General features: G+C 43.8%; 1 protein-coding gene across 1 annotated transcript in view; it reads right to left on the bottom strand.

Moving 5' to 3' along the window:
- The window catches only part of BMPER (BMP binding endothelial regulator), a 429,657-nt gene that overhangs the window by 182,135 nt on the left and 224,659 nt on the right, over positions 1 to 22,863 (bottom strand). The window contains exons 9-11 of the mRNA XM_030204510.1: positions 21,137 to 21,277; positions 16,481 to 16,585; positions 8,355 to 8,400 (exon numbers count right to left, since the gene is read on the bottom strand). Coding sequence (XP_030060370.1) covers positions 8,355 to 8,400; positions 16,481 to 16,585; positions 21,137 to 21,277 — 292 coding nt within the window. The remainder of the gene's footprint in view (positions 1 to 8,354; positions 8,401 to 16,480; positions 16,586 to 21,136; positions 21,278 to 22,863) is intronic.

Raw genomic sequence — 22,863 nt, 5'->3', positions numbered from 1 at the left:
TGGGCGTCTTTAGCTGATAATTGGAAAAAAAAACGTTTTTACCGCGATTTTGGGTCACTTTTTTTGGACCCTTTTTTTTCACGAACAAGTCCCAAAAAAGTGCCCCAACTGACCAGATGGCCACTGGGGATCGCCTGCCCTGACTCCCACAGTGGTCACTAACCCCCTCCCACCAAAAAAAAAAACACTTTACAAACTTTTTTTGTCACTCTGTATGGCAGCCTCAAATTCCGTACCCACCTCCATGACAGCAGAATGTGTTCTATCCTCTGACAGCCTTTCCCTGGTTCTGATGTGGGTCTCGGGTGAGTGTGACACCTTTTCTGTTAAGGGCACTGCAGAGTCACATCAGCAATGCATTGTGGTAGGTGTAGGGTATTGGGCTCCGTGATTCCACTAGCTTGTGTTAAATGCCCACGATGTTGGTAGTTGGTAGGCTATACTCCCATGGTGCTTTTCCCTCTGCTTATTGGGTCAGGGTGTGCCCTGTTTTGTTTCCGGTAGTCCATGAGGTAGTGGCCATTTTTGTAAGCCAGTTTTAGATCCTGTTCATGTGTTAGCCACTGTGATAGTGCAGGTGAAAGGGGATCCGGGAAGGCACGAAGAAAGGGGATACAGGGAGCCGGGGAATCCCAACGGGGCAGATTTCATGTGCACAACACCCACATTCAGAAAGCTGGGCTACCAGAGGCAGAGAGGTTGGCTGGGTTAAGGAAGAAGGGGAGGAACTACCAGTCCCAGAATCCTTCCCCACCCTGCTGTGCAAGAGTTAGGGGAGGAGATAGAAGATTGGGAAATGGTCTCTGAGGAAGGTGATGAGGGCCAGCTGGAGAGATTGGGGGCGGGGGAAGTTGAAGAGGAGGATAAAATGGAGATTACTGAAGGACTAGGGGAGGAACAGATGGAGATTGGAGCCCTGGCTCAAACCCAAAAAGCTGCTGTAAGAGGGTGGCTAGCTGTACCTTTGAGAGACTGGTGGAAGACCAGAGGAGAGAGGCTGAGGCACTGGGGGAAATCTCTACTAAAGAGGAAACAGGTGCAGCCTGTGGGAGAGAAAGAGAGCTGGGCACAATTGAAACCCCAGCCTGAACCAGGTGGGAATAAAGCTGTGTAACCGTGCTGTAAGAAGGTGCAAGAAAGACTGTGTAGACTGTTTCATACTAAAAAGGTCTGGGCTGCAACCTACCAAGCTATTTGGTTTTTCCCTCTGATAATGTACTGATCCCTAAGTGAAGTAATCTGAGCTAAAGTGAAGTGAAGTTATATGGACTGTTTTTGAACCTGAGTTTGACTGTGTTGAACCTGAATTGTGCTCTGGGCTGCTAGCCTAAACAACCTGGAGTGAAGGGTGTTTTATTGATTTGAAGCAAGAAAATAAAAGCTCTTACTTATAAACATTGGGCTTTGAATGTGCCTCTGTGAAAGGAACGGAGGGAGGAGGAAGTCCTGGGAGTTCACAGGGCCTGGAGCCAAGGCTCAGAGGAGCCAGATTGCTGTGGAGTGAAGGCAACAGTTGTGTAGAGGAAAAGGCAGCTAAGCAGGGTTGAGCCTGGCTGGGCCCTGGATGGGTGACCCAGCTACACCCTGTTATAGCACTTAGTTCTTATCTTGAATGTTACTGAAAGAGGGCATTGTACACCATTCTGCCAGCTTGGACCTACTGCAAGACTCGTTGCCAGTGGGGCACAACCTCTGATCTGCAGTTAACTGTGAGTAAAGGTGCTTATTCAAATAAAGGACATTTTCAGCTAGATTAGTCTTCAGGTGTCAACTGGTGTGCCAAGGTTATACAGCAGCAACAAGCCCTGTCCCTGGAGCACTTTTAGTGGGTACTGCAGTGCACTTCAGGCAGGCAGACCCAGGCCCATCCCCCCCCCCCCCCCACCTGCAACACTTGTGGTGGTAAATGGGAGGCCTCTGAAACCCACTGTACCCACATATAGTTGCCCCCTTCACCCCTAAGAGCTATGGCAGTGTTGTACATTTGTCCCTCCCACAACCAAATGGCTTGGATTAGGACGTTTCTGAGCTGGACATTTTTATTTTCCATTATGGCAAAAAAAAAAAAAAAACCCACCCAGCTCAGAAAGGACCAAATCCATGGCATTTGGTCTGTCCAAACCGTATTTTCGAAACAAAGGATGGACGCCCATTTTTTTCAAAAATACGTTCTGTCCCGCTTCTTCACGTACCCGTTTTCGGACATAGACGCCCATGGAGATGGGCGTTCACGTTCGATTATGCCCCTCTTTGTAAACCAGGGTGCAGATTTTGAAGGCGATGCGTTCTTTGATTGGGAGCCAGTGTAGTTTTTTGCGGAGGGGTTTTGTGCTTTCAAATCGCGTTTTACCAAATATAAGCCTAGCTGCCGTGTTTTGAGTGGTCTGAAGTTTCTTTTAGGTTTGTTCTTTACATCCCGCATAAATTCCATTGCAGTAATCTAAGTAGCTTAGTACCATTGATTGTATCAGGTTGCGAAACGTTTCCCTCGGGAAGAATTGTTTCACGCGTTTGAGTTTCCACATTGAGTGGAACATTTTCTTTGTTGTGGATGCCACTTGGCTCTCTAGTCAGGTGGGGGGGGGGGGGTTTGGATGTCAGGGGTTTGGGGGGAAATCAGCTATGAGGGAGGTTTCAGGGGGATTGGTGTCAGTGGGCAACAAAGGGCTGACTTTGATGGGGATTGGATGTCAAGGAGGTGCTAGGGGTTCTGACAGGAGGGGATTGGATTGGGGTGAAATATATCAGAAGGGTGGGTCACTGTGACAGTTTCTTGTGTTTTTTATTTATTTATTTTTAGTGGGTTCACACCACCTTACATGCAGTGGCAGATAGTGTGGGTGCTGAGCACTTCCCCTGCAATTACCCTACAGTCTTTGCACTTACTGTGCGTTAGGTTTTGAAACTAATCTATAGTAACAACAAAACTTACCACACTTTAATAAAAGAGCCCCTTAATCTACTGTAATTCCTATCTGCCTTGTCTATCCTGTTTTCTTCTTCTTTTATAAAATCCTTCTGAATTTGGTAACTCTTCTTTTGTTCATGCTAATTCCTCATTTGCATTTCTTTTCTCTGGCTTCTCACTGAAGTTAGGCATGTAGAGGTTTATTCTATAACAGGGTGCCTATTCTATAAAGAAGACACTTGATTTTCTTTATAGAATACTAGAGTAACACGTCAAACACATACCTATATTGTAGGTGTGATGAATTACCACTGAGTTGGTGTAAAAGCTCGCGCTTAGGTTGTTAAAGAACACGTGTATAAGATTTTATCATCTACAAATGTAAATATGTGCCCCACTCACACTCCATCTATATGAACGCCCATCTGCAAAGTACGTGCCATTGCATCTTGGCACATACTTACACAATATAGCCATCTTGGCTACTTACCTATGTGTGTATTCATATACTCACATAAATGACTACAATACCAGCATTTACATGCAGCTCCTTATGGAATTACCCCCTTACTGTGCTGCAGTAAGATCTCTATGGGCCCGATATTTAGACCATAGGAGTGAGCCTGGCTAACTGCCAAGTTCTCCACTAAATCTGGATATTCAATGCTGGGCTGTTTAAGGTGACCAACACTGAATATCCAGTTTATTTTTGGCCGGTTAGAAGATAATTGACTATGTTCATATTCAGGCTTAACCAGTTAACTTCTAACCAGCCAAAGGTATCCCACATATTCACATGGCCAAATATTGCCACTAAAGTGTGGCTGGAAACTGGCATATAGCCAGTTACCTGCTAGCTGCTACCTGGTGATATTCAGTAGGCGACAGCTGGCCATCTCCCACTGATTATCACCGGATAGCCGGTTATGGGGTATTTCTGGTTTTTATAACCTTGAATTTTTATAGAAACTTTTTTCATAAGCACAAATAAAACCTTAGTCAACACAATAACCCTACAATAACTTTTGAAACACACAACCACTACATGCATCAATCCAGAACAGGATGTCCCTTCCCCTCCCCCCCCCCCCCCCCTCACCACCACCAAATCCCTCTCACACTTCCCCTCACATGGTTATGGTGTATTTAACTGGCCAGGTGCCGATCTGCTTTTGAATATGGGGGGAATATGAATTTATTTATTTCGAATACTTAAAAAAAAAGTCCCAATAAGCCCACTGAGAATACATTAGATTCTTTATGGTTATTAATTTCAGATTTGGGGAAAACTCTGTTTTCACAAATTGGTGCTGTTACACAGAACCTTTCTCAAGTAGAATTGAAAGCAGGAAAAGCTGAAACAGAGGTGAAGGTGTCCTGCAGGGTGGATCAAATTAATGACTTTTCTGGTATTCAGAACTTGCAGACTTCTTTTGTTAAAGATTTGTCTTACCTGAGGAATAAATGTGAGACCCTTGAAAATTTTGCATGGAGTAACAATCTTTGCTTCTTAAATTTTCCAAGGGTATCTACAGTTATGCACTTGGAAATAATAACCTATTAGATAAATGCTCTACTTCAATCTATTATTCCATCAATATAGTCTTTCAGAAAACAATCCACTGAGTTCGGAAACCATAGTGTTCTTAAAGGATCTATCAGATCAGCGCATCTTCCTCTAATAAGGCTGAATGAGCCTAGCATATATCTGAAAAGGGGCGTAACGCAATCCTCATCAATCCTTAGATGTATTTTCTCCAATTTTTTCCATTTTTAGTTTTAAACAACTTTTATATTTTTTCAGTTATTGCACATAGCATTTTCTTAATATACTAAAGTACTTGTTTTGCATCAGGGGCTGAAATGGATTGCCCCTTCGAACGCACTTTCTTTGCCCAGATGGCTAGTCTTTGAGCATTCCACTCTTGAACCTATATCGCATACACACCTAATTGGCATGCGTCTTCCTCGGGCGCTTGTCTCCAATCCAATTATTAGAACTACCCATAAGCTATTGTCTTCCTTTGACAACTCTTTATCTTTACATACAGTACCTCGCTTATGCCCATTTGGAACAATCCTAGGTTTAAAATTGGCCAGAAACAGGTTTCCTGGGCTCAGTGGCAACGCATAGGAATATGGGCCCTCAAAGATTTTTTTGATCTCAATAGCCAAATGTGGAAGTCCTTCTCGGAAATGAAAGAGGAATTCCCATTAGCAGACTCTCAATTTTATCAATGGTTGCAGCTTAGTTTCCATGCTTAAAAAGAGTAAACTTCAAATTCAACATATGCCGCAAACACCTGAAATTGTCACCATTAACCTTTGGCTTCAGCATACGGGTCATGTTGCTTCTCATATTTACAAGCTTATGCTCACAAGCTCCCTCACTGGATGCACAGGCCTGCGTAAATGCTGGGAAGAAGATATTCAGCAGTCTATCTCAGATGCCTTATGAGAGCAGACTTGGAGATCCTTGTTCAAATGCTCCAAATCTTCGTCGACATTACAATCTCTATTCTTCTTCATGCATAGGGCAATATGGATGCCTCTTAAACTGCATGCGATTGACCCCGCAACTTCCAGTCTTTGCTGGTCTTGTCAGTCTCAGCCCGGCAACCTTAAACACCTTATCTTTGAATGCGCATGTATTCAGCACTACTAGAAAGACATTTGGTCACTATTGGTAGATGGTTTCCACCTTCCAAGCTCAATGTCATATAAGTATGTGATGCTTAAAGACCAATGCTTCCAGAATAGCTTAAAGTCTAATGAGTGCGCAATTCTTCACATTATGCTTTCTTTGGCTTTGAAGGTAATCTTTTTGCACTGGAAGTCATTAGCTCAAGTCACATACCAAGAATGGTGGAATCTCTTGCTCCAAGCTTATAAATACGAAGCGTACCTCACAAAAAAATCAGTTACGTTTGCCCTACATGAAGAGAAATGGTCTCCTATTGTATCTTACTTCAACAATTCCTAATATAACGTGCTGTGCTAAATGTCATTAGCTATTGTTACTTAAGTGCCTACAGCAATGTACTTTTCTTTTTTTTTTTCTTCTTCTTCTTCTTTCCTCTTTTCACTTTTACCATTTTCTGTAGTTGCCTCATATTACTCTTATCTACTTATTGTTTCCTGTTTGTATTGTATTGAAAACGAATAAAAATATTAAACCAGAAACAGCATAAGGAATGTCAAGTCAAATGCAAAGCGCTCATAAGGAAGGCTAAGAGGGAATTTGAAAAAATGTTTGCGTTGGAGGCCAAAACACATAGTAAAATTTTTTTTAGGTATATTAAAAGCAGGAAGCCGGCAAAAGAATCGGTTGGACCTCTAGATGACCGAGGAGTAAAAGGAGCGATCATGGAAGACAAAGCCATAGCGGAGAGATTAAATGAATTCTTTGCTTCAGTCTTCACTGAGGAAGATTTGGGTGGGATACCGGTGCCAGAAATGGTATTCGAAGCTGACGAGTCTATGAATTCTCTGTAAACCTGGAGGATGTAATGGGGCAGTTCTACAAAATGAAGAGTAGCAAATTTCCTGGACCGGATAGTATTCATCCCAGAGTACTGATAGAACTGAAAAATGAACTTGCGGAGCTATTGTTAGTAATATGTAATTTATCCTTAAAATCGAGCGTTGTACCGGAAGATTGGAGGGTGGCCAATGTAACGTCGATTTTTTAAAAAGGTTCCAGAGGAGATCCGGGAAATTATAGACCGGTGAGTCTGACATCAGTGCCGGGCAAAATGGTAGAGACTTTTATAAAGAACAAAATTACAGAGCATATTCAAAAGCATGGATTAATGAGACAAAGTCAACATGGATTTAATGAAGGAAAATCTTGCTTCACCAATCTACTGCATTTTTTTGAAGGGGTGAACAAACATGTGGATAAAGGGGAGCCAGTTGATATTGTGTATCTGGATTTTCAGTAGGCGTTTGACAAAGTACCTCATGAAAGACTCCAGGGGAAATTGGAGAGTCATGGGATAGGAGGTAGTGTTCTATTGTGGATTAAAAACTGGTTAAAAGATAGAAAACAGAGAGTAGGGTTAAATGGTCAGTATTCTCAATGGAGAAGGGTAGTTAGTGGGGTTCCCCAGGGCTCTGTGCTGGGACCGCTGCTTTTTAACATATTTATAAATGACCTAGAGATGGGAGGAACTAGTGAGGTAATTAAATTTGCTGACAACACAAAGTTATTCAAAGTCGTTAAATCGCGGGAGGATTGTGAAAAATTACAAGAGGACCTTACGAGACTGGGAGACTGGACGTCTAAATGGCAGATGACGTTTAATGTGAGCAAGTGCAAAGTGATGCATGTGGGAAAGAGGAACCTGAATTATAGCTATGTCATTAAGGTTTCACGTTAGGAGTCACAGACCAAGAAAGGGATCTAGGTGTCGTCTTTGATGATACGTTGAAACCTTCTGTTCAGTGTGCTGCTGCAGCTAAGAAAGCAAATAGAATGTTAGGTATTATTAGGAAAGGAATGGAAAACAAAAATGAGGATGTTATAATGCCTTTGTATCGCACCATGGTGCGACCTCACCTCAAATATTGTGTTCAATTCTGGTCGCTGTATCTCAAAAAAGATATAGTGGAATTGGAAAAGGTTTAGAGAAGAGCGACGAACATGATAAAGGGGATGGGACGACTTCCCTATGAGGAAACGCTAAAGTGGCTAGGGCTCTTCAGCTTGGAGAAAAGGCGGCTGAGGGGAGATATGATAGAGGTCTATAAAATAAAGAGTGGTGTGGAACGGGTAGATGTGAAGCGTCTGTTTACGCTTTCCAAAAATACTAGGACTAGGGGGCATGCAATGAAGCTACAATGTAGTAAATTTAAAATAAATCGAAGAAATGTTTCTTCACTCAACGTGTAATTAAACTCTGGAATTCGTTGCCAGAGAATGTGGTAAAGGCGGTTAGCTTAGCGGAGTTTAAAAAAGGTTTGGGCGGCTTCCTAAAGAAAAAGTCCATAGACCATTATTAAATGGACTTGGGGAAAATCCACTATTTCTAGGATAAGCACTATAGAATGTTTTGTACTTTTTTGGGATCTTGCCAGGTATCTGTGACCTGGATTGGCCACTGGTGGAAACAGGATGCTGGGCTTGATGGACCTTTGGTCCTTCCCAGTATGGCAATACTTATGTACTTATGTAACATGTAAATGTTTGTGTACAATATGCACAAACATATTTTTTTGATAAAGTATGTGAATAAATCGAGACTCCACCCAAAACTCACCCTCTGACATGCCTACACTATAGTCACATAATAAGTATGTGCAATCTTGTCACCACACACATTTGTATGCAGGGTTCTTTTTTTATAAGCAGTATTTTACATGTGTGCACTGGTTTATAAGCATGAAATCACCTTTTTAAATTTAACCCTAACAGGCAGAAATTAAATAGAAAGAATATACTCACTTTCAGTGCAAATTGGACAGCATCCTTTTCTGTTCAGAATTTTACCCTAAATGGGGGAACAAAGCAGTGTTTTTAATAACCCTATAACATCTATATAAATGGTGATCCAAAGTAACAGAGAGTTCACAGCAACAGAATGTGCTTGTAACAACGTTAGGTCTGATATTCAAATGAAGTTATACATTTCCCAGTGGCTGTTGATTGCATAACTTTGTTATCTGTATATTTTAAAAAATTACATGGATATTATCGGGCTGAAAATCTGACCAAATTGCCCTGTATAACATGGGGCTAGGTTTGGGGTGGAACAAAGGCGGGCTTTCACTTTATCCAGTTTTCAGCGATATTCAGTTGCTATAAGGATACATTATGCATTCAGTTTAGGTCTCCTGAGTGGCAGGCTTACACTGAATAAATATTGTTGGCGCAGTGACCACATTGTACATATGCCATTGTACTTTGCCATACTTTGAATATTTTTACTGCTGTAGTTGTCAATTGCTTATGTTTGATTTATTCTTACTGTACCCCCCCCCCTTCAATGAATTCTTTCAAAAAGGCAGTAAATAAATCCTAATAAAGAAATATATCCAGCACTGCTGTCTATAGGGTACAGCGGTGCTGAATAGACAAATTTAATTAATATGATCACTGTGTTGGTTGAATGTTCACCACATTAATGCTTACAGATGTAAGGGCACTTTCTTCAGCTCACAAGAGTGAAACACGTTCAGTCAAATCTTCTTTTTACAAGTGCAAAAGAATAAACATGTGCTAAGATGGCATGCTTTCAGTTCCAAGACATATTGTAGAGTATTGTTGTCCTGCTTCCTAGTGCTGTTTAATGTGATTTATGCCTTTAGAACTTTACTTTTCAAACTGGAGATCCCTGGCACAGGAGCGCAATGAGGTCTAGCAGCATCCTGTGAGACTCACTCAGGTGACCCTGTCCACTTGCTTCACTTCCACCAATGAGAGGAGATGGAGGACTGGAAGCAAGTTTTGCATTCCTCCATATTTCTGCCTTGTCTGGCTGCACCACTCGCGTTGGACCTGACATGTAAGTGTGTGGTAAGAACTCTAGTTTTATTTTGTTTTGCTTTGTTTTTATTTCTCTGTAGTCATTTCTGCAGGAGGAACCTGAAGAGTCAGAAGTTTAGTTTAGTTGTTTAATTGTCTTGACATATAACCTTTCAATAAAAAGACAAAACATTAGAGGCAATTTTATAACGTAGCACCTAGAGGAAAGCGCCCATGTAGGCATGTCAAAGGTGCCATTAATTATCAGGTAAGTGCCTATCGGGGCATTTTCGAAAGAGAAGGGCGCCCATCTTCCGACACAAATCGGGAGATGGGTGTCCTTCTCTCAGGGTCGCCCAAATTGGCATAATCTCGAACATTCCTCAATCTCCACTACCCCAGTTGCAAAGGACTAAAATATAAATCCACATACGCATCCAGCTTCTCCTACGTATGCACGCAACTATGGAACGCATTACCGAAGGCCATAAAATCAATACATGACCTAACAATCTTCCGTAGACTACTGAAAATGAACCTGTTCAGGAAGGCTTACCATAATGTTCCATCTTATATACAAAATAAATAGAATTTACACGAACTATAGTCGATGACCTAACTTATGCTACAACTCATTTTATCACTTAGAAACCTCTATGCAATGCCATAATGCATTCCATTGTACCATGTATGTATGCACCTTGATGCAAAATCATTTGTATGCAATACCACAATGTATTCCTCTTTACCATGTATGCATACAACTAAATGTATTACCAATTGAAATTCTGTACCCGGAAATGACGATCGCCATCATGGCATAATGTAAGCCACATTGCGCCTGCAAATAGGTGGGAAAATTTGGGATACAAATGCTACAAATAAATTAAAATAAATAAATAAATAATCGAAAGCTGATTTTGGGCGTCCACAACTGCAGTCCGTCGCGGGGACGACCAAAGTTCACAGGGGGGGGGGGGGTGTCGTAGGCATAGCGAAGGCAGGACTGGGGCGTACTTAAAAGATTGGCGTCCTCGGCCGATAATGGAAAAAAGAAGGGTGTCCCTGACGAGCATTTGGTTGACTTTACTTGATCCAATTTTTTTCATGACCAAGCCTCAAAAAGGTGCCCAAACTGACCAGATGATCACTGGAGGGAATCGGGGATGACCTCTGCTTACTTCCCCAGTGGTCACCAACTCCCTTCCACCCTAAAATTTTTTTTTTTTAATTTTTTGCCAGCCTCTATGCCAGCTTCAAATGTCATACCAAGCTCCAACACAGCAGTATGCAGGTCCCTGGAGCAGTTTTAGTGGGTGCAGTGCACTTCAGGCAGGCGGACCCAGGCCCATCCTCCCCCTACCTGTTACACTTGTGCTGGTAAATGTGAGCCCTTCAAAACCCATCCGAAACCCACTGTACCCACAGGGATCCACAGGAGCTTAGCCTAGAATGGGTGGCAGAGCTGGTGGTTGGGAGGCGGGGCTAGTGCTGGGCAGACTTATACGGTCTGTGCCGGGGCTGGTGGTTGGGAGGCGGGACTAGTGCTGGGCAGACTTATACGGTCTGTGCTGGGGCTGGTGGTTGGGAGGCGGGACTAGTGCTGGGCAGACTTATACGGTCTGTGCTGGGGCTGGTGGTTGGGCGGCGGGGATACTGCTGGGCAGACTTATATGGTCTGTGCCAGAGCCGGTGGTGGGAGGCAGGGATAGTGCTGGGCAGACATATACGGTCTGTGCCAGAGCTGGTGGTGGGAGGCGGGACTGGTGTTTGGGAGGCAAGGATAGTGCTGGGCAGACTTATACAGTCTGTGCCAGAGCTGGTGGTGGGAGGCAGGGTTGGGGGTTGGGAGGCGGGGATAGGGCTGGCCAGACTTATACGGTCTGTGCCCTGAAGAGGACAGTACAAATAAAAAAGTAGCACATATGAATTTATCTTCTTGGGCAGACTGGATGGACTGTGCAGGTCTTTTTCTGCCGTCATCTACTATGTTACTATGTTACTATGTAGGTGACCCCCGTCACCCCTTAGGGCTATGGTAGTGGTGTACAGTTGTGGGGACTGGGTTTTGGGGGGGGGGGTTGGGGGGCTCAGCACCGAAGGTAAGGGAGCTATGCACCTGGGAGCAATTTGTGAAGTCCACTGCAGTGCCCCCTAGGGTGCCTGGTTGGTGTCCTGGCATGTGAGGGGGACCAGTGCACTACGAATGCTGGCTCCTCCCATGACCAAATGGCTTGGATTTGGTCGTTGTTGAGATGGGCTTCCTCGGTTTCCATTATGGCCGAAAACCGGGGACGACCATCTCTAAGGTCGACCATCTCAACATTTAGGTCGACCATCTCTAAGGTCGACCTAAATGTTGTGATTTGGGCGTCCCCGACCATATTATCAAAATGAAAGGTGGACGCCCATCTTGTTTCGATAATAGCGGTTTCCTCGCCCCTTCACCGGGACGTCCTTAGAGATGGTCGTCCCCGTTCGATTATGCCCCTCCACGTGTACTAAGTACTATTCTGTAACACCTAAATGCAAGGGAGTGCACACATAGGTGGAGCATGGGAGGGCCATGGGCGTGTCTCCCAGGTAGACACATACTTTATACAATTACTATAAACTGGTGCATCACTTACGCCTGTCATTGACATAGCATAAGAGAGTGCACCTAAACATGGGCATGCCAATGTCCACTTACACCAGCATTCTAGAATGGAACTTGGCGCAAAAATGCTGTTACAGAATTGGCAGTAAGCACAGGGTATTGGGTTGCCTAGATTGAAGTGCCAATTTATAGAATTGCCACCAAAGCATTTTGGGGTGAATTCTATATATGGCGCCAAAAAAAGCACTATTCTATAAGACATGCTTAAAGTTAAGCGCAGTTTATAAAATAGCACTTACTCCCAGAAATCATGCCTAACTTTAGGCATGGCCATTTGCACCAACTGAAATGTGGTGCAAATGTATGTGCCTACATTGGGCACATATCCCTGTTATTCTATAACAGCAAGCGTTAATTTTAGAAACGCCCCCGTTACGCCCATGATCCTCCCATTTCCGCACCACCTTTTTCAGACTGTCCGTAAATTTTAGGCGCAAATTCCACTGCTAAATTTATGTGTGCCTATAATTGCTCAGCGCTTTAAGAGACCGGTGTCATTTTGCAGGTATCCTGTTTGATATATCCAGCTCGGGGTAGCGCCTGTGAGTGAGTTTCAGCATGTTTTAAGTCTGCCCCCTGATGATGCAATACTGCGAAACACAGAGCTGTGTCGGGATCCAGGTACTCAAAGGATTCGAATCGTGAATGAGAAACTTTTTGTGGGATCTAGTTAGTTCAAAAGGACTCATACCTGAAGACCTCTTGTACTTAAACTTGCAGAATTTAATCATAATGGAAGGCGGACAGCAGGAATGCTGCGTAGTAGTAGTTATTAATGAAACAGCTGATTTTGGACTGTATTCTTCAGTTTTAAGTAAAAGCTCCTACACATGGGCACACATTTTTCAGAAACACCTTGGTTTAAAGAAAACAGTATTTTTTTTAATTTGTAAGAAGAACATACTTTTGACATATATTTAGGGCTTTTTTTGAGGGGGTAATTGGGGGTACTAAGTACTGGGACCTTTTCCATTGTTTGCTAAAATTGACCCATGGACCCCAAGTTCTAATGAAAGAGCTCAGGCTCTACACACCAATTCTGCCTTGTCATAGATTCTGTGACTGGTTGCAGGGGGCCTGGCTATTGTGGGATAGGTCTCTCAGTGATCACCCCACCCCTGAAGGGTGCCCTAGCATTTGAAGACCAGCACCTTTTTTGCTAGAAAAAAACAAACTGCATTTAATAATACAACATTGGTGTGCAGGAGTTATTTACCCGTGTTTGAAATCAGAAATTGATGGAAAATTATGTTCACCCCAATATCTCTCATGAATATTCATTGTGGATGTCATGAATTCTTTTTTTTTTATAAGTCAATAAACAAACCAAACATGTGGATATAAGATGCCCCCCCCAATTTGCCCTCAGAGGTCAAAACAGTACATTATTCAGTAGCAGGGTTTCCTCCCATACTTTCTCCCAAAAGTAAGATAAGTAATACAATCACATTTTACTTCATACATTTTTAGGACTGGGACACATTTTAATTTATTTATTTTTTTTATGTTCTGTGTTTGGTTTTACAACAACTAATATGTGTATGCTACATTTGAGCAAGTTGCACTAGATACAGCAACTCTTCAACGCTGATAAACTACATATATACATGAATTGAACAGTGTGTACATTAAGTAGGGGAGAACATGGATCAGAAAAAAGTGCAACTCATCCTCACAGATTCGAAATTTATTTGTGGAACTGCACTGCTTTCAAAAGGTTCACGGTTTGAGAATACAGCAGTCCTTTACACTTTGGGAGCCATACCTGCTTATAATCGAAATAGAAAAACGCCTATATTGTGACCCAAATCGGGAGATAGACGTTTATCTCACAAAAATGAATAAAGCGGTATAATCGAAAGCCGAATTTGGACGTTTTCAACTGCACTCCGTTGCGGATGCGGACAAAGTTGATGGGGGCGTGTCGAAGGCGTGGTGAAGCCAGTTCTGGGGCGTGGTTATCGGCCGATCAGAGATGGGCGCCTTTCACCGATAATGGAAAAAAAATATGCGTTTGTAGCGAGAATTTAGGGCACTTTTCCTGGACCCTGTTTTTCCACGAATAAGGCCCCAATAAGTGCCCTAAATGACCAAATGACCACTGGAGGGAATCGGGGATGACCTCCCCTGACTCCCCCAGTGGTCACAAACCCCCTCCCACCACAAAATATGCCGTTTCACAACTTTTTATTTTCACCCTCAAATGTCATACCCACCTCCCTGGCAGCAGTATGCAGGTCACTGGAGCAGTTATTAGGGGGTGCAGTGGACTTCAGGCAGGTGGACCCAGGCCCATCCCCCCCCCCACCTGTTACACTTGTGCTGGTAAATGGGAGCCCTCCAAACCGCCCACCCAAACCCACTGTACCCACATGTAGGTGCCCCCCTTCACCCTGTAATGGTGTAGACTTGTGGGCAGTGGGTTTTGAGGGGGATTTGGGGGGCTCAACACACAAGGGAAGGGTGCTATGCACCTGGGAGCTCTTTTACCTTTTTTTTTTGTTTTTGTAGAAGTGCCCCCTAGAGTGCCCGGTTGGTGTCCTGGCATGTGAGGGGGACCAGTGCACTATGAATCCTGGCCCCTCCCACGAATAAATGTCTTGGAGTTATTCGTTTTTGAGCTGGGCGCTTTCATTTTCCGTTATCGCTGAAAAACAAAAACGCCCACCTCACAAATTGTTGAATAAAACATGGACGTCTATTTTTTGCGAAAATACAGTTTGGTCCGCCCCTTCACGGACCCGTTCTCAGATATAAACGCCCATGGAGATAGACGTTTCCGTTCGATTATGCCCCTTATAATGATTTAGGAAGACATCATGTTCCTCAAATGGTGTATATCAGCACTGGTAGGAAGTGAAGAGTATAAACCAAGGCCATAGACAGAAGTCCATTTTTGGGGGTTCCCAAAGGTGGACTGAGGGGGCTCGATATTCTGTCCCCTTCCCGCTTACCACTGCCGCCACTCCACAATAAAATATTAGCTTTGCTGGCAGGGATGCCAAGACATCTGCATGAGTCCCGCCTGTGCTGGACAAGGAGAGCCGACATTAGCGGCCAAAGGGCACTGGCTGAATTAAGTGCTGCTCGTTCAGCATAGGTGGGACTCATGCAGGAGATGTGTTCAGCTGACTGCTCGTGGCATGAAAGCAGAGGGAGGACCGAGCCAAAGTATAAACTAGTCTATTGGATTTACTGTTGAGGAAAATTATCTGGGCTGCTGAAATAAGAGAAAAGGAAAGGTAATGGCTAAAACGGTGAAAAGCTTGAGAGAAGAAGACAATGCAGAGTAAAGGTAGTTTAAGGTGCGGACAGTCATAAATGCTTGAGCAAGTAAGTGCTAGTCTTTTCTTGCAGTAGAAAAGAGATCCTGTTAGAGAAATGAGTAAGAAGACAGAGCACCTTTCAAATTAAAGAAAGATGAAATAAAAAGCAGGTAAAAGAATCTGAAAACCAGCACTATAGGGGAGGAGTAGGCTAGTGGTTAGTGCAGTGGACCTCAATCCTGGGGAACTGAATTCAATTCCCACTGCAGCTCCCTTTGACTCTGGGCATGTCACTTAACCCTCCATTGCCCCTGGTACAAAATAAGTACCTGAATATATGTAAACCACTTTGAATGTAGTTGCAAAAAAAAAACCAAAACCCACAGAAATGCAGTATATCAAGTTCCATTTCCCTTCCCTTTTACTCAGCTGTGTAGGCACATCAATTTTGAATTACCGCTCAGCTACCGCATGACCCAGGTGGTAAATTCACTTTTGACGCGCATCCACTACGTGCTCCGGAAAATATTTTTTATTTTCTGGTGCACGGCGCTAACTGGGCGGCAATCAGCATTGTACGCGCGGTGACGAGTACCGCCCAGTTAACGTGTGAGACCTTACCGCTAAGTCAATGGGTGGCAGTAAGGTCTCAGGCCCAAAATGGACACGTGCCAATTTTCATTTTGCCGCATGTCCATTTTTGCCCCCCCCCCAAAAAAAATAAAGGGCCTTTTTTGCAGGTGCGCTGAAAAATGGACTTGTGCGCACTCAATGCATGATTCTACACCAGCGCAGGCCATTTTTTGGCGCACCTTAGTAAAAGGACCCCATAGTACACTGAAAAAAATAACAAAACTTGCATAAAGATATAGAGTGCTCTTTACAGAAACTGTAAGTCAAGGGCAATATGTGGCATCTACTAGAGCCAGCTGATAAATAATAGGGATGTACATTCATTAGTACACATTTGGTTTGTTTGTGACTTGAAAACTTTAGTGTGTCTAAAATGATTTAACATAAACCACACATTAAGTTGATCAGGCACATTAAATAGGTTTGTTAATATGACAGTATGAAATGAACGGAAACAACATCTTAAAATTGGTGGAAAATGCCAAATGAACTGAAAATGAACCAGAAATTCTTGTGCTGTGCACATCCTTAATAAACAGAGTACTCACAGGAGGGCAGCTGTCGATGGGAATACACTGCTTCTTGTGACATTCTGCCTTGCCTTTCACACAAGCACAGATAGTGCAGTTAACAGAGGACCACACATTTCCATCCTGTGACACAACGTAATCAAACAGTCAGCGACTGGATATGCACAAAGAAATGTATTCCTTCTAAGAAGAGACGCACAAAGCTCTATGAATGGCTTCAAATCCAGGCTAACAGCTGCGAATATCATGATTCAAATGTACTTAATCAGTCCACTGCATCCCAGCTAATAATAACAATAATAATAGAAACTGTTGATTGGAAAATCAGATGAAATGGAGTCTGACTCAGATACTGTTCCAAAAAATCTGCTGTCATTCATTCATTTGGACTTCCCTGAAAATCTGCAGCCTAAATGTTATGGGGTAATTCTATAAACTAGATGCCAACATGCATAAATGTTTAGCATACTAGCACATATGCTCGTATATATGCACTTCTGTGTGTATATGCCAGTATGCCGCCTAAGCGCTATTCTGCAAATACCCGCTAAAACTTACATAGTACAGACTTAGACTGTGAGCCCTCCTGGGACAGAGAAATATCCAGAGTAACTGAATGTAACTCACCTTGAGCTACTACTGAAAAAGGTGTGAGCAAAATCTAAATAAATAAATAGTTGGTATCTACAAAGGGAGTGTACGTGGAGGGGCATAATCGAACGGGGACGACCATCTCTAAGGGCGCCCATCTTTAAGGACGTCCCGGCAAAGGGGTGGGGAACCTGTATTATCGAAACAAGATGGAAGTCCATCTTTCGTTTTGATAATATGATTGGGGACGCCCAAATCTCATCATTTAGGTCGACCTTAGAGATGGTCGTCCCCGGTTTTCGGCCATAATGGAAACCGAGGATGCCCATCTCAAAAACGACCAAATCCAAGTCATTTGGTCATGGCAGGAGCCAGCATTCGTAGTGCACTGGTCCCCCTGACATGCCAGGACACCAAGCGGGCACCCTAGGGGGCACTGCAGTGGACTAACTGATGCATTAACTGAGCGGAAAAAGCCCTTTTCTTACCGATCCCTTAGCGATTTGGAAAGGAATGGGCATGCATGAAGGAAATCGTATGCAAATGAGCTGCTCACTGTTAGCTCATTTGCACACGATTTCCTTCCTAAGGAGGGGAAGCCAGTGCAGAACAGCCAAGCATTATGCGTGGCTGCTCTATGCATGCCAAAGATGGCTTCATACATACAGACAAGCTGTGTGTATAATAGCTGTCTACAACGATAAATATATTGCCATCTACAACCTTAGAAAAGTACAAGTTCAGGTGAAAACGTCCAAGTGCTCGTCAGGGAAGTCTTTTTTTTTTAGAGTATGGGTGAAGGATGTTTTTTTGCTGTGCCTCCTTCCCTGCAAAGGCAGCTGAGGACGTCCTTTGCTATGCCTCCTTCCCTGCAATGTCAGTTGAGGACGTCCAAAATGTGATGTTTCTGTGAGAAGGATGTCCATGCCTGCTATGCCTCCAACACCCCCTTTATTTATTTGGATCACAAGTAGCAGCAGTGGGATTTGAACCAGCCACCTCTGGATTGCAAAACCAGTTTTTGAACCACTAGGCCATGCCTCCACTCCACTCCACTCTACTCCACTCCACTCCTTTGAAATTTGGCTGTCCCTGTTGGGGGGGGGGGGAGGTAGTTCAGGATGTCCAAAATGTTTGAAAGAAGGACGTCCACGGCTTTGCTATGCCTCCGCTGACACACACATACCTCCCCTCCCAAGGACCTGCATACTGCTGCGATGGACCTGAGTATGAGATTTCAGGCTGGCAAAAAAAGTTTTTAAAGTTATTTTTATCAGGGTGGGAGGGTGTTAGTCACCACTAGAGGAGTCAGGGGAGGTCATCCCCGATTCTCTCCGGTAGTCATCTGGTCAGTTCGCGCATCTTTTTGAGATTTGGTCGTGAAAAAAAATGGACCAAGTAAAGTCGGCCCAATGCTTCTCAGGGACGACCTTGCTTTTTCTATTATCGGCTGAGGACGCCCATCTCTTAAGCATGCCCCCGTCCCACCTTCGGTACACTGCCGACACCCCCCCTCCCCCCCCCCGGGAACTTTGGTCGTCATCGTGACGGAAAGCAGTTGAAGATGCCCAAAATCGGCTTTCGATTATGCCAATTTGGGCGACCCTGAGAGAAGGACGCCCATCTCCCGATTTGTGTCAGAAGATGGGCGCCCTTTTCTTTCGAAAATGCCCCTGATCGGGGCTGAGTATGGAGAGGACATAGGCAGGACTTCTACCAACGTATGTAACTTACAGAACAGTGTTAATTATATGGGTACCTGCTACATTTCGGTTCTCACACTTATACTAGCTCCACAGCTGGCATAAGTGATTGTCCCCTAAATGTTAGAAGGGTTGATATCTGGATATTCTAGTATTTTATAAAGGGACTATAAATCTCAACTAATGTGGATTTACTTCATACCAATGTTACATTTCACTTATATTAACTCATAAGAAAGGAAAAAGGTCTCAGAAGTCTGCAGTTCGCAATGAGCATACAGCAACCTGCAGACAAGCTTCGATCATTGGCCAAAAAACCTCCTCCGCCCAACCTATTATATTGACTTAACTATCGACGTATCATTACTTTCTTTCTTCTTTTTGTCCTTTTTTAAAATAAAAAGTCACATGATTCCATAATTATGACATCATAGACAGCACACTTAACTCAAGCATCTTAGCACTCCGCACTACCCAGTGCTCTGCACTTCCTGACGGGATCCTGTTTCACTTTAAAGCATTGGGTAGTGCAGAGCGCTGAGATGTTTGAGATAAGTGAGCTATGATTATGGAATCAGGTAACTTTTAATTTAAAAAGGACAAAAAGAAGAAAGAAAGTAATGATACATTGATAGTTAAATAAATATAATAGGTACGGAGGAGGAGGTTTTTTGGCCAACGATCGAAGCTTGTGTCAAGGGTGCTGTATGCTCACTGCGAACCGCATCCAATTCAATCAAACATCGAGCAACCCGAGCATTTTCCAATACCAGTTGTCAAGATGGCATCAGTCATGGAGGGATGCACTGCTGAGGCTTGGCAAGATGGAAGTGTTTCTTCTCATTGGAAATTTCGATGGCGCCATTACGACCATCGAGCAAGCCAGCAGTGGTAACTTCAGACGCAATTTGGTCGGCTACTGAAAATTTACACAAACAGGCTTATTTTTGAAAGAGAAGGACGCCATCTTTCAACACAAATTGGAAGATGGGCATCCTAACAGGGTCTCCCAAATCGGCATAATCGAAAGCCGATTTTGGGCATCCCCAACTGCTTTCCATCGCGGGAATGACCAAAGTTCCTGGGGGGGGGGGGGGGTGTCAGAGGCATAGTGAAGGCGGAATTTGGGCGTGCCTAACACATGGGCGTCCTCAACCCATAATGGAAAAAAAAGGGCATCCCTGACGAGCATTTGGATGACTTTGCCTGGTCCAGTTTTCTTATGACCAAGGCACAAAAAGGTGCCCAAACTGACCAGATGACCACCGGAGGGAATCAAGGATGACCTCCCCTTACTACCCCAGTGGTCACTAACCCCCTGTCACCTTCAAAAAAGATCTTTAAAAAAATTTTGTGCCAGCCTCAAATGTCATACTCAGGTCCATCACAGCAGTATGCAGGTCCCTGGAGCAGATTTTAGTGGGTGCAGTGCACTTCAGGCAGGCGGACCCAGGCCCATCTTCCCCCTACCTGTTACACTTGTGGTGGTAAATGTGAGCCCTTCAAAACCCACCAGAAACCCACTGTACCCACATCTAGGTGCCCCCCTTCACCCATAAGGGCTACGGTAGTAGTGTACAGTTGTGGGGAGTGGGTTTTGGGGGGGGGGGTTGGGGGGCTCAGCACATAAGATAAGGGAGCTATGTACCTGGGAGCTTTTTCTGAAGTCCACTGCAGTGCCCCCTAGGGTGCCGGTTGGTGTCCTGGCATGTCAGGGGGACCAGTGCACTATGAATACTGGCTCCTCCCATGACCAAAGGGCTTGATGATGTGCCAAAATAAGGCTGCTCATGTTCTGTTCATCTTACAGTGGTATAAAGTTATTAAAAAACAAAGCAGAGGCTCATGTTATGTTAGGAACAAACAGCAAATGGTACAATACACTTTATCCTAATTGCAATAAATGGCATCTAGTTGTTTTGGCAAATTAAACACAGCAAACTAAGGAGTCCTTTTACCAAGCTGCGGGAAAAAGGGCCCTGCGCTAGTGGCGAGGGCTGTTTTTCCCGCATGACAGGGCCCCTTTTTACCGCAGCAGGTAAAACGCCCCCAGAAAAAACATGGTCATACAGTAAGAGAACACTTACCGTGAGGCCATGTGGCGGGGAGCCCTTACCACCACCCACTGAACGGTGATAAGGGCTCCCATGGTAACCCAGCGGTAACCAGGAAGCATGCGGCAAGCCCGATTGCCGCTGGGTTACCGCCGTACAAGCCATTATTTAATTGGAACCTGTATAGAACAGTCAAAGACTGTTCTATACAGGTTCCAATTAAATAATTAAAGAATTGTGTCCCTCTTTTTAAGGCCCAAGTGGCATTCCCAGGATTTTGTCTAAATCAAGCATGTGCAACTAGTATGTTATAACTTTGACATTACCCTGAAGATCTTGTTGCCATATTTACACAATTTGACTTCTTCTCTGGGCATGTATGAGACACAGTCATCACAACAAGCCTCTCTGTTCTTAATGCAGGTTCCGGGCAGCGAACATCTCTTTTTGCATACCACTGTGGAGTCCTGTGTGAATGGTCAAAAAGGCAGTGTTGAAATGCAAAGTACATGCTTTATTTTGGGGTTATTCTACGAAGACAAAATAGGCACCTGTGTGTTTTAATAAAATAGCCCTGCAAAAACAGAAAAAAAAGTCACGCCTAAAATGAGCATGTGTACATTTACATGGACTGGGAGCAGGTGTAAATGTATGCACATGAAGGACATGCATATTTATAAACTATACGTGTGATTTGTGCTTTTGATCATGCTCCACCCAAAAGTGTGTATCTCATACATGCATGTGGGTTCTTCTCACTGTGCATAATTTTACACACATATATTCTATAGAAGCCCTTTTCTGAGCATAAAACAATCTTTAACTCCAGAAATTTTTTTTTAGAAAACTATTCCTTTAGCCTTAAGGGGACAATTCTAAACCAAATGTTTGAACATTTATGCAGCAATTCTGCATGTAAATGGCTGGCACAAGAACTCACGCCTAGGTGCATACACAGTTAAGCTAATATTCTATAAAGGAAAGTAGGCACCTACCACCAGCCCTCCTCCCATGTGCCTAATTATATACACCCTGTCACAGCCATCTAACACACAAATAGTGAATATAGAGACTTTCTTTATTCAGTTCTGCAAAAAATGGAGGAAACACCCCAGATATCCACAGCTTGTTAGAATTAACAGTTCTTTTCAGATTGGACTTTTTCTTTCATCGGTCAAAAAACCTCGTATGAATTTTAACTTTCTCACTATCTATTCTTTATTCATGTAATTTTTTTTACAGATTTTTATGTTTTCACTAAAATTATTTAACAAGTTTAATGATTCAGACTATCAGGCTCATTTTCGAAAGAGAAGGACGCCCATCTTTCGACACAAATCGGAAGATGGGCGTCCTTCTCACAGGGTCACCCAAATCGGCATAATTGAAAGCCGATTTTGGGCGTCCCCAACTGCTTTCCGTCGGGGGATGACCAAAGTTCATGGGGGCGTGTTGGAGGCGTAGCAAAGGCGGGACTTGGGTGTGCTTGGACAACTTTACCTTGTCCTGTTATTCTTACGACCAAGCCACAAAAAGGTTCCCAAACTGACCAGATGACCACAGGAGAGAATCGGGGATGACCTCCCCTTACTCCCCCAGTGGTCACTAACCCCCTCCCACCCTCAAAAAACATCTTTAAAAATATTTTGTGTCAACCTCTATGCCAGCCTCAAATGTCATGCTCAGGTCCATGACAGCAGTATGCAGGTCCCTGGAGCAGTTTTTGTGGGTGCAGTGCACTTCAGGCAGGTGGACCTAGGCCCATTCTCCCCCTACCTGTTATACTTGTGGTGGTAAATGTGAACCCTTCAAAACCCACCAGAAACCCACTGTACCCAAATGTAGGTGTCCTCCTTCATCCGTAAGGGCTATGATAGTGTTGTACAGTTGTGGGGAGTGGGTTTTGGGGGGCTCAGCACACACGGTAAGGGAGCTATGTACCTGGGAGCAATTTATGAAGTCCACTGCAGTGCTCCCTAGGGTTCCTGGTTGGTGTCCTGGCATGTCAGGTGGACCAGTGCACTATGAATGCTGGCTCCTCCCATGACCAAAG

This window comes from Microcaecilia unicolor, chromosome 1 (assembly GCF_901765095.1).
Source record: "Microcaecilia unicolor chromosome 1, aMicUni1.1, whole genome shotgun sequence".
NCBI classification, from domain to species: Eukaryota; Metazoa; Chordata; class Amphibia; order Gymnophiona; family Siphonopidae; genus Microcaecilia; species Microcaecilia unicolor.
The sequence above is the reverse complement of the archived record's forward strand: the minus strand, read 5'-3'. Positions and strand labels throughout refer to the sequence as shown.